The 18,962-nt window shown below is 39.3% G+C and overlaps 1 protein-coding gene across 3 annotated transcripts in view; it reads right to left on the reverse strand.

The window, feature by feature from the left end:
* Positions 1-18,962, reverse strand: part of LOC110177817 (uncharacterized) — a 67,536-nt gene that overhangs the window by 10,076 nt on the left and 38,498 nt on the right. For all 3 annotated transcript variants that reach the window (XM_086826982.1, XM_086826981.1, XM_086826980.1), the window contains exons 3-7: positions 12,922-13,232; positions 12,640-12,783; positions 8,161-8,267; positions 6,150-6,323; positions 59-213 (exon numbers count right to left, since the gene is read on the reverse strand). In XM_086826982.1, coding sequence (XP_086683108.1) covers positions 59-213; positions 6,150-6,323; positions 8,161-8,267; positions 12,640-12,783; positions 12,922-13,232 — 891 coding nt within the window. The remainder of the gene's footprint in view (positions 1-58; positions 214-6,149; positions 6,324-8,160; positions 8,268-12,639; positions 12,784-12,921; positions 13,233-18,962) is intronic.

Here is an 18,962-nt window from a genome sequence, read left to right on the forward strand (position 1 = left end):
CTGTACCGATATGCAAATTGTTTAGGAGGTTTCTTCTCTCTCCTCGGCTGTTACTCACCGATAATGCTGAACGGGAACTTGCCCAGGCCGCAGAATTTCCCAATAAGTGGCGAATGCTCATCGCGTCCATCGTACACCGCCAGCCAGTCGTAGGGACAGTGCTCATTACCGGAGCCAATTGGCCGGATTGGGCAGGTCATCACATTCTCGCATCTGTAATTTGAGTTGAAGCATCATCATTACTATCTGGATTTTCACTTTGTTCCACTTAGCGGAAGGGCGTTGAAAGGGTAAATTAAATTAAATTTATCCAGAGACGACAATTCAATCATAACAAAAAATATCCTTGCGAAAAAACTGAACAATTAAAAAACTCACGTTCCACAAATAACAAAGAAAATAATGGGCAGCTGCTGCTGCTAAAAAAGAGGAGTTGGAATGAATAAAGAGTAAGGCTGGCAATTGAATAACTGACTGAGTGCTGAAGCTTTTAGTGTCTGGTGGAGAATCTGTGAAAAAATGTGACTGAATCAGAGGCGGAGTCATCAGGAAGAATGGGTTAATGTGGAAATTGTATGGCATGTGATGTATTTTTCTGAAAGTATTTATAAATGAGTTGATAAATATGACTGAAAATGACGGAATTTATTAATGAAATTGGGTTTTTTTTTCTTAAGAACTTTAAATATTTGATCGATGTTGCTGATTGACTGATTTAATCTTTATAAATTGAGAAAACAATAGTATGGCAAAGCTTATAGAGATCTATAGAGAGTCAGAGATCGTCTTTTTCTGTTTCTTTTTTAAATAAGAATCATCTTTCCCCTCCAATATGTGATTTTCTATTATTTTCTAATAATATAGTAATGCACATATAATACCCAAAAACCATTTTAAAGCTTCAACATAATTTAAGCATTTTTAAACGTGTCTCAAAGGAATTACTTAACGTTTCTCTCTTTTTTCACCCCCCTCACAAATGCTTTTAAATGGACTTGAATAAATGATTTGTGAGCTTCATAACTAAAAGGAAGCCCCCAGCTGCCGCCGCCCATGGTCATGACATTCATTTGCACTTTGCCAGCCTGGCCAAGAGCAGCGGGAAGGAAACTGGTAAAAAAAAAAAACAAAGTTTTCCCAGCAGAATGAAGAGTGAACAGTAAAAAAAATGGCAACGGAAAATCCAAAGCGTCTGTTTTGAAGCCTTTTCTAATTTCTTGCCCCCAAACCGGTCTTCATTGAGAGGATGCTTTTAATTCTTTTTTTTTTTTGCCGGTCAGAGTCTGGCTGGGTCGGTCGGCATAGTATAACCCTGACTGGGGGGGCCAGACAAAGTGACCTTTGTGCCTGGCCATTGATGACCGGGATGCCATCCATGTCCCTGCTCACTCTGTCGATTCACAATTTTACTTCTCGCCGGCGGAGCAGACTGATTGGCGGGCAGTTCAAAAGGCAAATGGAATGCCGTCTCTGACTCACCTCACTCACCTGTGCGTGAACTTTCTAATTGAAAGCTAACTTTGGCAATTACCAACCGAACTTTAATCAAACGGGTGGCGAGTCAAAGGCAGTTGAATGTGATTTGGTCAGTGTAACAAAAATAGCAATTTAATTGACAGTTCCATCGAGCCTTCTCTATCTCTATCCGGGTTTCCTCCTTCTTTTTTTGCGCTAGAAAGTTGGAAAAAGAAACTTTTGGGCCAACTTCTGTATCTATATCCATGTATATGTAGCCGATAGATAGATTTCTATTAGCTAGTCAGTTCGTTTCAGTCAATTTAATCACTTTGTCAGCAAGTTTCCCTCGGAGTCTGCAAAGAGCTAATCCAACTTATTGATAATAAATGCGTTGCTGGGCCGAAAGTTGATTACAACGGGCCGAAGGGAGCGACCAGAGACTGTTTAGTCTGTGGGGGCAAAAGTTTGTTTTCTTTTTTTCACAGAAAGAAAACATCAACTGACTGGTAATAATTTTGGCATATTAAAAAACTTTTTTACTCGATGACTTTTGCATTTGTTTGGCAGCCGCCCCACGTTCAAGTTTTCTGCTGTGATGGCAGAAATATTTCGCTAAGAAATTAGGAATGTTGTTGTGGGTTGTACTCGTATTTTTTCTTTGGCTCTGTTTTTTGACAGCCGCCAAAGGAAAAGGAGCTGCTGTGCAATAAAATGAAGTGATTTATAAAATAGCAGCCACACGAGGCAAGTTTTAGCTGACTTGGCAACCATTTCTTGGAAGGGGAACTCTGTAACTGGAGCTGTGAACCAGGTTAGGTTGGGTTTTATGAACTGGATTTATGGTGGATTTATACAAAGTTAAGGCGGATTATGTAGATTGTTAAAGGGAGAGGCAGAGAGGTGCGTATTTATTGATTGTGTACTCTGATATTGAGTGGGGTTATACCCTTGCAGGGTATTATAATTTCTGTCAACAGTTTGCAACGCAATGAAGAAGTCATCTCCGACCATATAAAGTATATATATTTTTGATCAGCATAACAGCTGTGTCGATCTAGCCATGTCCGTCTGTCCGTTGCTACGCAAACTAGTCCTTCAATTTTAAAGGTATTTCAATAAAACTTTGAAGTTTGTCTCCTATATACTCTCACTCTTATATAAATTGGAACGAGCCAGATCTGACGACTATATCATATAGCTTCCATAGAAACTATCAATAAGAAATAATAAAATAATACCAGTAAGTAAATATGATCAATAAGTATCAATTAACATTACATTGTTATGATCAGTAAAGCACTATGATTAGTATATAACTATGATCAGTAACTAACTATGAGTAGTACGTACCTATGAGTAGTAAGTATGTATGATCAGTACTAACTTTGAACACTAATAAACAATGACTTGCAACTTTTGTACCACAACACATATCCGAGACCTGGCCGGCAGCAGTCACTTCGTTCCGGGGATGTTAGAACAAGTTGGGAATCATAAGTACACTTGTGCGAGATTTGTTTTTGGGCGAATTTAAGCTAATTGAGTGAAACTATGGAGTTATTCTTCTATATAATTTTACTAGTATATAAGTCGGAGCATGGCGAATCGGTGGACTATATATATACATATATATAGCCGCCATAGGAACAATCGGACGATTTATAGAACTATTGCCAGTAATTAACTATGACCATTAATTAACTATGCACAGTAATTAACTATGATCAGCAAGTTTTGATGCAAATTAAGTTACTCAGAATAGTAAGTATCTATGACCAGTAACTAACTATAAGTAGTACGTACCTATGATCAGTGAGTATGTATGATCAGTTACTAACTTCAAACACAAATAAACAATGACTTGCAACTTTTGTACCACCACACATATCCGAGACCTGGCCGGCAGCAGTCACTTCGTTCCGGGGATGTTAGAACAAGTTGGGAATCATAAGCACAGATGTGCGAGATTTGTTGTGAAGCAAATTTAAGCTATTTGAATGAAACTATGGAGTTATTCTTCTATATAATTTTACTAGTATATAAATCGGAGCATGGCGAATCGGTGGACTATATATATACATGTATATAGCTGTCATAGGAACGATTGGGAAATTTTAAGAAAAAGAATTATTACTTTTCCAGTTTTTAATACATTTTCATCAAATTTGAAATATAGTCTTAATATAATAATATTGAATTTTGTGTAATATTTGATGAAAATCGGTCTACTATATCATATAGCTGACATACAAACGATCGTTAAAAATAGAGAAAAATGCAAAACTGTGAATGTAAAATTGTAAATAGAAAATGGATAGGTGAATGAAATGAAAGCAGGTATTACTTCATTGTTTTTTTTAACATAAATATATATAATTGCATCTGCAAGGGTCTTTTGTTTTCATTTCTACTGCTTTCTTAGAGAGTTATAAATGTTGTCTTTTGGCTACACCTTTCTACTCTTTTTTAACAGCTTTCTATAAAGTAAACATAATTTAAGTAACTTTCAATCTACAAAGCACACACTCTGCTCTCTGTGTGTATTTCCCGGGAAAAGCACCATTTAAAATCCCAACTTGCCGCCATGATTAGCAGCTCCTTGCCAAGGGCTTGTTTGTCTAATCCTTTTCTGCAGACCGAAAGTAACTTAGACTTGCAAATTAATACACACTTAAGGAGGATTGTGTAGTCCCAAGTTTCACAAAACCCCCCCTAGTCATCCCTTCACCCCCCGTTCAGTTTTTGGCCCGGAAAACCCAACTCAAAGTTGGCTGGCAACTTTGACATGCGTCTGTCGTGTCGCCTTAACTTCGCCTCGTTCCCTCTTTGGACTTTTCAAAAGGTAAATATTCAAATTGAATCTATAAAAATAAATTGAATGTTGCTTATCTAATTCCGACTTGCACGTCCTGGAAAGAGGACTCCTCCAGCTACAACTCTGACTCCTCCGCCTACGACTCCTCCTCCTCCTCCTTCTCCTCCATCTCTGATTCCCTCCTCTCAAAATCGACAGTCGATGCTAAGGGAAATATGCTGACTCCCCGCATTTGCACATCAAACAAGCTTTAAGATACTACTTGGCCACTTCTGCCGGCCATTTGGCGCTGGGAATGTGCAAAGTGTTAAAAGCTGAAGGTTTTTCCCACCCGACCATAAAATCCCTGGCCCCAGGAGAGAGTCCTACTCGGACTCGGTGCCGGAGCAAAGAGCTTTGACCTACCCTCATTACCCCGGGTCCAGGGGTCTCTTCATGATAAAGCAAATATATTTTGTGAAAGGTCATTTCGGTTAAGCAAATGTAAATTGTATTTGTCGCGGCAGAGGCGTAGGGATGGCGTGTCCAAGGGGTATTTATACCAAAAAAGTAACGTTGGAGGCAGTCATAAAATATTTAAGCTCTGATTTAAGCCGAAAATGGTTGGCAGGTGAAAAGCGTCAGTCAAGGGAGAATTGAGTTGAATGGGAAATTGGGAATTAAATGGAACTAAGGTCCCCAGGTAGGTTTTTAGTTTGATACGAAATTGAAAATTCGGGGAAGAAATGTAAGGTTAAAAAAGGGTTAATCAATTTAAGTGAAAATCATTTAACAGTATGCTTTGAAATATTTTGTATTCTCTGCAGTTTGTAGATTATTTTTAAATATTATAATAAATTCCTAGAGTATTAAACCCTCGCCAAAAATCCCTGTAATATCTACAGCTTTAAGGAATATTTGAAGAGCTAAAGACCAAAATGGCTGGCAGCTTTTCTCTCCACTCCTCCTCATTCGACAATTTCATCATTTTGGCATTAATAATACAAGTCAGCCATGACTGCATGCTGCAGGGATATTACCGCCAAACCCGCCTCCCCCCTTTTAGCCACAATCGAGGGCAACCTCACTCAAAACGTAATCCTTTAGCCAATTTTCCCAGGCACAAACACAGAGAGGGAGCGGTAGGGAAAGGGAACAGATGGAGGCGACACGGACCCCGATTCGGATTCCGATTTCCTAGATTCCAAAAGTGACGCATACAGATACCCGTGGCTGCAAGGACATGTCGCCAGCGTTTTCCAGCAAATTGGTGCCAATTTTTGCGACGAACGCTCTGTCAAATTGTCATTGTCAGCATGCCAAATGCATTACAACAACGAAAAAAAATACCAAAAAATCCTTTTTTCGGAAAATTCTGCCCGTCTGTGGGGATTGTGCAATCGGCGTGCCAAAATGACAAATTACAGGGTGTTGCATTTAACACTAATTTCGTTCCAAAAAAAAAGAAAACCCAAAAAAGGAAAGCCAGGAAAAAGGAGGTGATAATAAATTTGCATAAAGACCATTTCTCTTTTAAAAAAAATAGATTGCTCTGTTGGTTTTATAATTTGTGGCAATAGTTTAACTATTGATACAAAAAACTAAAAGAGGGTATAATTCGTTTTATAAATCTATGATGTTGATTGGTTTCATAAAGAGAGATGAAAGAACGAATATTTCATTCAGTTTTTAATGAAATAAAAATGTATATGCTTTAGAAAAAATTATGATGAAAATTACTCTCTTGAAGGTATGAAAAAAAACGTTTTAAATTTAAATTAAATACCTCCAAGGATTGAAAAATATATTTAAACCTTCAACCAAACATTCAATGTTAAGTTAATAGAAAACCCAAATAAATGTATTGAATTTATAATAATTAATTATTCAAAGTTACCTCTGGCCATCCACTGCGAATTGTTCATTCTGCAGATATAATTTGATGTAAGGCTGACGGGTGTGCAGCTTGTAGCGACAGTTGAGGGCCCGAGGATATAGGCCAGGATATGCGGGTGACTGGACATAGCAGGTCTGCAGGCGACAATCCCGATACTCACGCTCGCAGTAGGATCTGGATAAGGGAAGGACACAAACACAATACAAAATCATTGAATTAGAGGCATGGAAATATTTAATTTAATTTGTTTCAAATTGGTTGTATCTCTCAACCCGCAATAAATGTTTTCATCGAGAAGGATCTGCCTTTCGGCCCATTCCTCAAACTGCGTCAAGGAAGCCAGAAAATTGTGTTCACTGATTTGGAAATTTTCTGTTCACTCGCTTCTCATCTGGCTCGCCTTTTATATTTTTTTGTTTTTGCCAAAAAATTGTGGAAAATCCTCATTCTTTTCGAGTTTGGTGCGTATAATTTTCAATTTGTTTAAGTAAAACAAACGGAAAATCATTCAAAGGCAAAGCTAGCGTAAATATGATTACCATTTTTATTCCCTTTTTTTCTCTCAATCTCGTTCTCGTTTGTGTTTTTGTTCCATTTTACCCATCCTCCAGGACCTTTAGTCCTTGGCAATTTGCTTTGGTTTTGGCTCCTCAATTGGGTTTGGGTTTTGGCTTTGGTGTCGATGCGCGCGTGACCGCAAAATTAGCATAAAAATCATATTGGCCATGTGGGCACCAATTGTGGGTGGGTTTGGGAAATCTCCCAAAGGGGGCAAAATGCGGCGGTCGCTTTTTGATTGTATCTTAAAGAGCCAGAGAGCTCTCTTGATGCTATTTAAAGTTGAAAAAGATTGCCAAGCAATGCGCTAGAAGGGTCCTCGAAATGATGAAGCAATTCAATCAATTGAATTGAATTGCTTTAGATTGAAGAGATTTTTTAATAAGAGCTCTTAGCTTTTGTGTATATTTCTTTTAAATTAGTTATTAATTTGATGGGAGTTTAAGAGTGAGTCCTTGAATTTTCTTTTCCAGCTTTTTTTAGGAGGTTTAAAAAAACAATTTTAAAAGAAAATTCTTCAGAAAAGCTTCATTTTTATAGTGCCTGAATGTATAAGCATTTATTTCTCAAAGACCATAGAGGCTAGAGCTTCTATATTAGTTTCAAAATTCTCTCATTATTAGGAAAAATATCACTTTGACTCGATTTTTCTTATAAAATGTATGCTTAAATCTCTGCTTCTTCAAATTCAAATTCAATTCAACATTTTCTTCTCATTCTTCTTATTTTTTCTACTAGAGATTATATTGCAATTTATTCCTAAGAGACAGAAAAAAAAATAAACGCACGCCTCCCCTGGAAAACTTTATGTTCACAGAGACTTTTCCCCATTCCCATTCCCATCTATCTGCATATACACGAGTATATGCACAAATATCATTTGAGTAAATCTAGCAGGTTCCTCCTTCTCGTTACTTGCATCCAAATCTTTGCTTAAAACTTGCAACTTATTTTATTAAGATAAAAGTTAGGAGGCTCTGGCAGCAAAAAAAAAATAAAGAAAACGTGGCAACTCCAAAACGAGAATCAAATAAAATTTAATGTCTGCAAAGTTTTATATATTTTTGTCAGAAGAGAGGAGGTGAATGAAATCCTCTCCAATGCCTTTTGGGCCACGGTTTCAATTGCCGACTTTTTACCCAAGGCAAAAAAGAAGAGAAAAGCAAGAAGAGAATCCTTCAGGCATAAGCTTCCCCTCCTTTTTCCCCGCTTATCCCGCGAATTTTATGCTTTGCCGCAGTGCAGAAAGCACAAGTAATTCAATTTAATGCGACCTTCTGTTGCCCGTCTGGCATATGATTATGAAATGTGGAAAGGGATACGATCCCGATGCCTCCTCTCACTCAATATTTCAGTAATAAAATTGAATTAACGCTGCCGAGTTTCGGGTTCTAAAAAAAAAGGAACAAAATCCCGGGAACCATGTCTTTGTGTGTAAGCCATTTATACTCACCCCTGGACAACTTCGCCGCGACGATTTGGATATAATTCCGGATGTTGGCCATATCGCAGATAGACCTCGGTTTGCTGCTCGGCGCGTGAATCGAATGTGAAGTAGGTCTGCAAAGGGGAAAAGTGGAGAGATATGAGTAGGAGAAGATAGAGTGGGATGAGTGGACAATGGCGGAAAATCACGTATACGCAGTGGGCCACCACCCCCGCCTGCCGCCAGCCATTGTTACTGATGAATTTTGTCAATTTCCCTCCCAGCTTGGCACAACGTCAGACAATTGCGTGTTTCGCTGGCGGATCCCGCCCTCTGTTCCTTGCTCCTTTATCCTTCCGTTGCCGCCCAGCTTTCATTCCATGGCCTGCCACATGGAAATGTGCAATGTCATTTGCCCCTGCCACCCCACAACCCACCACCCAGCACACAGGACTCTGAGCTCTCTCTCTCTCTCTCTCTCTCTCTCTCTGTCTCCCTTCAATCCATCCTGTTTGCCAGGTTCACAGTTGCTGTTGTTGTTGTGGCTGTTCCTGGTCCTGCAACGGTTGCCGTTGCCTCATCAGCGCTAATGACGTGCTGCAGTGACGTAGACACCTGGCACGCCCCCTTTTCACCTCAGCAAACGGTGGGAAAATGGCCAAAAGAAACGGAAACGGGCGGAAAAGTTGGGAGTTTTTCCAAAAGGGTAACGAACTAAGATGAAGGGGGAGAAAAAAATATATTATTTTGCATAAAAATGCAGACAAATAATTAAAGCAAACTCAGAAAAAAGCGGGATACATTTTTTAAGCAATTTAATTTAAGAATTTTAAGAATTTAAAATAAGAATATCAACTAATAATCCTTAAAAGCATTATTACAAATGAATATAATCAAAATAAAGCCTGGCAACTAACGTATCGATATATTGTCTGAATTCCCTATCGAAAACGTTGTTTATTTTACCTCTAGCTCATTTTAATTGTAATTAAATTTATCAATATATATTATCACACATCCCATAGGCTCTAATTCGATTTATTTCGATAAATGCTTCCGAAAACAATGATTAATTATCGATGAATGCGATTATTCTACCGAATTCAATTACCAATACGATTGCCCAAAAACCACAGCATACATAATTAAAGCCAATTCACCAGTTTTGATTCGATTTAATCGCTAATCGAACACCTGCTGTGCACGGTTCCCCAAAAAACATTCATTTCAATTACGGTTATCGACGGGTAGTCAAAATTATCGAAAACAGAGGGAGAGAAGGAGAGCCGCAAAAGCGATTTCCTTATTCCGTTCACCTGCCGCAAAGTCAACGTCATGGCTATCAATTCGTACCCCACCGTCCTTCTGCTCTGGCAGCCTTGATGGCCACATAAACCTCGTTGGCCATTTTCCATCCATCCGGATGGGGATGTATCCCCCACTTTTGGGGAAGAGACAGCCGGAGGGGGTAGCAACGTAATGCACATGTCAATATTAAATGCGTTACCGGCGTCAATGACGTTAGCGCCACTTAACGATGTGAACAATGGCAGACGCAGGCTCGTTTCGATTTATCCAGATGCTGTTCACGTGGATATAGCATTCTGTTTAAGGGGAAAACCCCCTGAAAAGCGCTTATACACAGAGGAAAAACTTGATAGAGAAACTGTACAAAAATCCTGAGATAACACATGAAACAAGCCACCTTTTATCCTTATTTTGTGGCTTCAGAAAATCTATTAGTAGGATAGAGTGTAGTCCTTTCTCTCTGTGTAAAAATCCCAACTGCATTGAATATTTTCCAACGAGGAACCCATCGCTGATCCCGTTTCGAATGAATATGATGATAATGATGATATGATGCCCATGGTCGTCGCCCCGTTAATGTCCTGACAAATTTGCGCTCGAATAAATTAAAATTTCAAACTGATTTGTTGCCCACTGCTGCTGCTCTTTGGTGTCCCCGCGTTTTTGTGCAAATTATTTTTGATTTATTTTCGCACGGAATTTATGTTAATGCGAATGCGAAATTATTTCGTTTCCTCTGTTCCGGGGACTGGTCTGCCGCCGTTCCTCATTAAATCGTATTATTACATTGCCAGTAGAACTGTCGCTATATTTTTATTTATTACCGAATAAAGCCCATGACTCGCAAAAAGTTCCATCGTCCCAAAAAAAAGTAAAGAACGAAAAACAAAAACAAAAAACTGGAGAAAGGAATAAGCACAAAGCGCAGCATCCGCCGCCAACTTTCAACTTGCAACTTCCAGCGAGCTTGGAGAGTTTTCATAAATATTTATGACTCCATTAAGGTGTGCATAAGACACACTCTGGAGGGTGTCCTGCCAGCGGAACCTCCTCCCCCGTGTCCCTAGTACCCTTTTGCAGCTGGGAGCTGGAAGCTGGATGCTGGCAGCACTCATTCATGGCTTTAGTCGGTGTTGTTTGTGTTTGCGCATCCCTGCTGCAACTTGTTGTAAGCCGGGGCCATAAAGCCAATCGCCTGCATTGACTACGCACTACGGCAAAAAGGAGTGCAGGAGCTGCAGGATCGGGGAAACTGTTTGACTTTGGGATTGGATTGAATGCAACCAGAGAGCTTGAATAGAGTTATGACCATCTGATTTTGAAGGTTAAATCATTATGATGGAACGAAGGAGATTGTAAATCGGTTTGGCGATTGAACGGATACAGGAAAAATCCCATCTGGCATGACCCATAGAAATGTTCACAAAGAGATTGACAGATCTCTTTGTAAATATATCCCAGAGGCAATTCAATAACTATAAAAGCAATATTGAAGCATATAAATATCTAAGTAAACATCTGAAAATATTTAAGTTAAAATTTATTTAAAATTCCTTTTCACAAATATATTCCTTTAACTAGATTATTCTTTGACTTTTCTAGACATCAAGAAAGTTCTTCATTACTTCAAATGAATGACATTTTTTCCCCTCCTTCCTTACCTCATTATACCCTGCTAGATATAAAGAAAAACCTCATTTTTCCAGCCACTATCCCATCTAATAAGAAGCTTTATTGTCTCATTTCTTTTGGGGATAATTTCCCTCCATCTGTTACCATTTGCATGGCATGCATTTTTCAAGGGTTTTTCCTTCCGCTCTGCCATTATAAATATTGAAATTCTTTATGTGACATAAAGAACTTATCTTTCATTTTATAAATGCAAATACCGCATCAAAAACGCAGCAGCAGCCAAGCAAGTTGACGAGAAAAAAAGAAAAGAAGTAAATAAATAGAAAAAACAAAAAAGCTGAGGAAAAATCTGAGAAGGGAAAACAGCAGCGAAAATGTGAACGGGGGCAAAGCTAAATAGAATTCAAGTTGTGAACTGAAAATTCGCATAGATGTGTGTATAATCTGATATATATATACGTATATATATATATCAACTAAAGGAGACTGACGGCGCCAGCCAGCCAAAAAGGATGCAGGAGACACGCGGGACACACCGACAGACTGATGCCAGACAACAGCTCCGCCCACTCCTGAATAATGCATGCAAAAATACAAAAAAAGAGGAGGAAAAAAAACACACACACACACAAAAAGGGAAAAATGAATATAAAGGAAAATAAAAATATAAGATATACACAGGACCCACAGACTCTCTCTCTGTGTGGGTATAACTCTCGCTAAGTGCGAAAGTGAGTTGCATAGATGCAACCAAGCAGATAGAGCAACATGGGTCAGGACATGGCAACAGCCAACAGCCAACAGGCAGTAAAAGTAGGGAGGTTGGTCCTGGCAAGAAGTTGGTAAGAGGAGCTAGGAGAGCGAAAACAGGCAGCCAAGACTGGTGTGCTGTAATATTTCCCTTAAATTATGTGATAAATATAAATATACAGACATTTATATACGTGCACTGGGGGAAAATCAAGGATTTTAAAATCTAACATAATAGATATAATTAAAATTAAATCAAGTTTAGTTTTCGCAAAAGAAACAAATACATACATTTTACAAAATGAACCATAATAGGTTCCACAAAACGAAAAAGAACTGAGAGTCCACAAAAATGAACCTAAATTTAGTTTCCACAAAATGAACATTTAAATTCCAAAAAATGAACAATGAACTCAAGATCGAAATAAGAAAAGCAAATATTCTATGGATTCTTTCTTATAATATAAAGTAGTTTCATTATTTGTACAAAATTATTCCCTCCTCACCCGACTTTTCTCTCAGCGCATCTATATATATATATATTTACGCCCCTAGAAATATGCAAGTAACCAGGACAAGGGGACTTTTGTTTATTAGTGTAAGTGGCAAGACTCTGGCGACAGGAGGCAGAAGCCACAGGACACAAGACGGAAGACAGAAGACGATAGACAACGGACGGCAGGACTTCAAGGATGCCCCGGCTGTTGTGTTGCTCTAGCAGTAATTGGAATTCTCCTTTGAATTCCTGGCACAAAAATGAAAAGTCCCATCGAGAGGGGAGGATCCTTCCCTAGGACACGAAAAACTGCCTCTCACCTGATCCGTAAAGTTGTCCGTGTGGAAGAGAACCTTCACATAGCTAGTCTCGCTGATGAATGTCTGCGGCTGCTCCGCCTCTCCGCAGAACATTCCCGGCTCCCGGCGGTTCGAGACATCCGTCTTGGCGTTGCCATCAACAATCTGTAAACAAAAGGAACGAAATGAGACCAGGACCTCTTAGACTCTGGGTGCGTGTGTGTCAACGCTTTGGCAAAGGCATAAATTAGCCACAGCCACCGCCACCGACGCAGATAAATCTTAAGGAGCAACCACACCCACCTGCAAATAGCCACCCTCGCAGTGGGTGGCATTCAGCAGCTGACCCACTTTGAACTTCTTGAACCGCAGGCGGAGCACAAAGTCACGCGGCGCTCCCTTCAAGGTGCGGAAGCGGTACCAGCAGGTCAGGGGACGTCCCACATTCTGATTGCTGACCTCCGGTGAGCTGATGTCCTCGAAGATGTCCACCGTCTTGTTGCAGTGATCCCGGTCTCGCCCGGAACCGCCTTCTGCAGAGCTTCCACCACCACCACCGCCTCCGCCTCCACCGCCGCCACCTCCTCCACTGCCGCTGCCACTGCCACTGCCACCTGGAAAAAGATAGGAAAAGGATTAGAATTATATTGAAAATTAATGGAATACATATAGCACTATAAAATAGGGATGCGTTTGGAATATCTAAAAATAATTCCCTTTAAATTTCTCTGTTATTCTGGCGAGTTCTTGATTTGTGAAGTCACCATGTCTGTTCATTTAATTCCCCATTTTTTGAAGCTCTCACATTTGATATCATATGTTGTCAGTCCCCTTTTCATTTGTAATCTCTTCAGCGTATCTAGAGTTACCTTCATGTGGGTACAAACCGCAAAACTAGGCTTATTAATAATCCCTTTTCGCCCGGCTCACCGCGGGCTTTATTTCTTTTTTACTTTAACAAAAAACAGGCAGACAGGGAGACAGATAGACAGACAGACAGTGAACTCCTGCGGCTGTTTCTATTCATTGTGCTTAATTTATACAGCGAAATGCATAAATGACAAAAGGACATTGTGCTGAATTTGTAATTCAAGTCTGGCTGTTGACAATGCCACCCGCACTCTCAATCCCTCTCTCTCCTGCGTCCTTCCAGGGGGACCAATCCCGCCCTCATGCAAAAGACGCAGACATCGTTGTCCCTGACTGTGACAAAGACCAAAAAAAATAAGAAAGAAGAAGGAGAGAAGGTCCTGCCACGCCTCCACCCACCAAGAGCGCCCACTTTAGCAGTCAAGGCGCGTAAAATTTTGAGGAGAAAACTGAGACCGAGAACCGGAGAATTGGGGAACAGAAGTGAGATTCGTGTCGAGAGTCGGGTTTTTCGCGTCGAGTGTTTGTGTGGCTTGCCTTATAAATTACCCCCAAAGGCGAGTGCAAGTCCTTGCCGAGGATCTTTTCGCCTATAATGCAAAAATATTCTTGTGCTCAACTTTTTAATCAGTGAAGAGAACTTTTGGGGGTTCCAAGAAGGTTGGGGGTTTGCAAACAAGACGGTTACGTGACCAACATTTTTTGTCTTTTTAGCATTTTGCATTTCCCTGATTGTTTTTCTTTTCTTGTATTATTTGTATAAGTTTTTTCTCTGTTTAGTTAAATTATGAAAGGCAAATTGTCTGAAGTTTATGTGAGAGGAATAAAATATATGAACAAAACAATATGATTCTGATTTCTCTTAAGATTAAAACCTTTACTCCACAAAAACACTTCCTAAACTCTAAAATAAAGTAGAGATATTTCCCCATAAAGTCCCCTTTTATGAAGCTAAAAGTGGAACCTTTTACCACCGCCCTGGCTTGGCGCCTTTCTAATGCCTAACATAATTATAATCAAAAGAAGGGATATACACCTCAAGGATATCCGTGGCGCCAGGCCCCAACCTAATTGAATTGGCGACTTAATTAATACGAGAAAAGCTTTTTGCAAAGCAACACGGAAAGAGAGTAAGAGAAAATGCTTATGGCAACATCAAAAAGGATTTAATTAAATGAAATATCATACACTTTCATTTCGCTTAAAGGATGTAAAGATAGGTATGGGGAAGGGGGACAGTAAACCGCAGCAGGGAGCGGGTATTAACGCTAAGGATATTGCTTCAAAGGCACTAGAGGACCCTCTTTTGTGCAAATCGATACACGCGAATGTAGATACATCAGAATTTTGACGAAACGCAATCAGCTTAGCTGCAGGCAAACCCGGCCGGAACCACTGAAACCGCCAGCCAATATCGCCAAGCCGCGCGGCGTGTGGTCGTAAGCTTAACAAGGATCTCCCAGGCAGTCCTCTCCTGCCCTGTCCTGTGTGTCCTGTGGGCTGCTTAAGCTGAAATCAAGAAGGATTAGAGGCTGGAGGGGGTGGCTGTATATTTCAAAGATTGGGGAGTTGGGTTTCATTTGCCGTAGGCGACAGGCGAGATGGCGTCTAACAAATCTGTTTAATTTATCAGCGTTTCATTATGTAATACACATTCTATGGAAACAACAAAGGGGGTGAGGTTCTTGGTGGGGGTTGGAGAAAATTGTGGCTTGAAATTCTGCTTTTGGTAATTAGCGGTGGACAGGCAAATACCGGAAAGACATTGTGGTTGTTATCTCAAATTTTTGAGGAAATGCCAGGTTCTTACATTCTATAATTGCAATTATTAAACCCAGAAATATTTATATAATAGAGCAGAGAATGAAAGGCCTTTGGTTAAATATAAATAATTGTATTTCTATTTAAAGGAAATTTCACAGAGAAGTTAATGTCAAGGCTTTACTTTAATTATATTTTAATCCTCTTGATTTTCTTTTACCAAGAAAATTAAACCATATAAATGATCAACGCTTTCACACCATCTCCAGAGTTTAATCTCTTTTCGTGCAGCCCGTAAATAAATCAAGTCAATGACTTTACACCGCATTCCCCAATGTCCGATGAAAACTTTGATGAAAGATTCCCCTTAAAGTTTTTTACAGCCTCTCTCCGAGTTAAAAAAAAAGAAAAGAAAACGAAAAATAAAAACAAAGTGAAAAAAATAAAGTAAAGCAAAAAGCAACCATCATTCAGCCCGAGGCCTTTGGCCTCGTCAGCAGCAGTTGCAGTTTCTCAGGGAGAAAGGAAAGCAGACGGAGAGCCATGATTTAAACACTCGCCAAGTGGCAGACGGCAGAGTCCAACTGGTGGCACTCACTCACTGGTTAAGCCTTAAGTCGGCTCACAGTATCCAGCTTCTATATAGTGCCTCCTCCAGCATCCTCCTCCTCCTCCTCCTCCTCCTGTTTGGCTCTTAGTGCGCCTGGGTTCTTTGGTCCTTAATCTTCGTCCCGTAAAGTTCACACAACTATTGTCACATGCGATACACCCACTCAATGGGTTACAGGCCCATTGAAAAGATGAAGTAGAGGAAAAAGGGGTAAAGGAAAAACAAGGCAAGGAAAAGCAGGGCTAGGCAAGGCAACAAAAAACTAGAAAACAATTCCAAGTAGACAGAATACACAGAGGAAAATAGGACTAAGATCTTGGGAATTTTCCTCAACTTGTTTTCAAAATATCTTCTATGATAATTATTTACCTTCTTTTCCCATTTAGACTCCAATCTAAAGTTTGAACTATATTTATTCATGTTCAAAGTATTAATTAGAACCTTAAACTTGCCAGCAAACTATTCTATTTGTGTTTTAGCTTTCCAACAAATCGATTATCGGAGCTCCAACGACTTGGGGAGTGCCAACACCATTAGATTTTCAACTCCTTTTCAATGCTTTTCCTGGAGCAGCTCAAAGTCAAGCTGGAAAAATGCCGAAAGTCGCTGGTCCTTTGCATATATACACGCAATCTCCTCCCGTTTCCCGACCCACATGTTGATATATTGTCAACAGACGCACATAGCATTTGTCTCGGCTTTCCCTCTTTGGTTTTTCCTCGCTGCGTGTTGGGGTTTTCTTCCCCCCTGCCCTTACATGGTGTCCCTTTTTTGATAAAGGTTGACAAGCGCCCCCGCCACTCATATCGGCTGGTTTACACCCACTTCGCCTTCGTCCTTGGTCCTTGTCAACAGCCATTGAGAAGGCCTTGCCGTGGCAGACATGAAAATCGATTATGAAAATCGTTTGTTCAACATTTTTCACGCTGATACGCACCAGCAGCAGCAGCAGCAGAAGTCGGAGCCTCTGGTAGATTTCTCTCTTCTCTCTGGGTTTTTTATTTTTTATTTTGCATTTGCATAAATATTTTAATAGAATTTTCGTCCCAAAAGCGGCTTTCACTATTTTGCAGCTGGGACTGCTCTCGTCGCGTTGTCCCAGAGATTGATGTTTAATGTGGAAAAGGTCCTGGAAAAAGGGGGACGAACGACAGGGAAAGAAATGAAATTGACTTATTCAAATAAGTGATTTACCACTTGACGAGGACGACAACGTCGTCGGACACGGACCCAAAAAACTCGTAAAATACAGCAACAACCGGGAATTTGCATAAAATTCGGAAAAAGCAACTGCCAAACAGCAACACTCAAAAATGGATTCTGGGTAGAGACTTTTTCTTTCCAAAAAGCTGAAGTGGGTCCTCTTAAGGAAATGACTGCCAAGGTTTTGATTGCTTCGAAATGTGTGTATGAGTGTATGGGAAATCTATTGACATATTAAATTAATACGGTTACAAGTGTGTGAGAGGGTCAGAGGTTATTGGGAAACGAATTTGAATAATAGCCAATTGACCTTTTTGGATAGGAGGTAGTTGATCCCTCAGAATAACTTTGGATACAGTTTTATAAAGAGCGAATAATTTCTTGTATTGGGAAATTGTATTTATCATACAATTAAAAGGTTATAAAGAAAGATATACATCTTTTAAATTATACATATTATTATTATTATACATTTATTCACCAAAACAATAAGAGTTACAATTACCAAATTCTGTTACAGCATTCATAAAGGTTTCATGGCAATAAAATGTATTTTAAAACTTGACCACGTCTTCTACCTTCATAAATATTTAATTTCTTAAGCTATAGCCTTGAATTTTGTTATTATTTATTGATATCATTTTTTACGATTTCTCTTTTCCTTTAAAATTGCTTATTTTAAATGATTAATTCCCCTAGCATAAATACCCCAAAAGACTTATTCTCATTTTAAATGACCTTCCTCGTTTCAGAAATCGAATCCCACAATTACAAATATATTCATTCATTGTCCAGATTTTTCTTTGAGGAATTTATCCCTGGCTTTGTCCTTTCTGTTGGCTTGTCCACTTCAAGGATATTAAAGATTATCCATCAACACCCCTCCCAATCACCCAAATGGCCCCTCTCCATTAAAATTTTCCTCCCCCCGGTCAAATGAATATAAATGACCTGACGCTTTAAATACTAATAGCCAGCAAATTCTCTCTTATCGGAGGAAAAACATTTCTCAACATTTTTCCCGTCACTTTTTATCTCATTCGATGTTTTTCTTTCTCTTTTCCTGCATTCTTGTCGGTGGGCGAACCAAAAGAAAAAAAAAGTTTTTGAACAAGACAATTTGTTAAAAAGGAAAGCCCGGGCAAGAGCAAGAAAAGCTCGTACCCTCTCCCCTGCGGATGGTTCCGTCTGTCGTTGATAGATTAACTGTAACGGTGATGGATCATTTACTTAAATTATTAAAATTGCCTACTCAAATTTCACACACAAATGGAGAGAAAAAGTTATGCCACCCAGTGAATGATTCACTGACTCACTGACAGACTGATTGAATGCCCAATGATGATGGGTTTCTCGAAGAAGCAGGGGAAAATTCGGGAAAATTTTCAAGGAGCCACACAGAACGCTTTGAGGTAAATCCGCATTCTAAGCTTAGCGAATCTGTCAGAGCCAAATAACAGTAGAAACAAAACTTGAACTTGAGCGATAACAAAAATAAAATATAGCCAAAAATACTTTCAAAGAGCTCAGTTGGAAAATAATACACTTTTCTTTAAAAGGGGTATGGTTGATATGTTATAAAGGATAATTAATGGAACAATATATTTTAAATAGATATACTTCAATAATAATAAAATAATCAATAAAATAAGGCAACAGCTAAGTTCAGATACGCTTTTAACACATGACAAACACATGACAGAATCAACACCTGCCATAACGCATGCCCAACACATGCCAGATGTTGTACCTTTAAATTTTAAACTTTTACCTTGTTCCGATTTATATTAAGAACATAAAAAAAATACTAAATATATAATTTCTTTTTATATAGAGTATTAAACTTATTTAATCACTTCGCAAATTTATTCCACGTTTGCCTTTTTCTTTGTTTTGTGAT

This window comes from Drosophila serrata, unplaced genomic scaffold (genome assembly GCF_035046125.1).
Source record: "Drosophila serrata isolate PLE 108 unplaced genomic scaffold, ASM3504612v1 contig_165, whole genome shotgun sequence".
Classification (NCBI taxonomy): Eukaryota; Metazoa; Arthropoda; class Insecta; order Diptera; family Drosophilidae; genus Drosophila; species Drosophila serrata.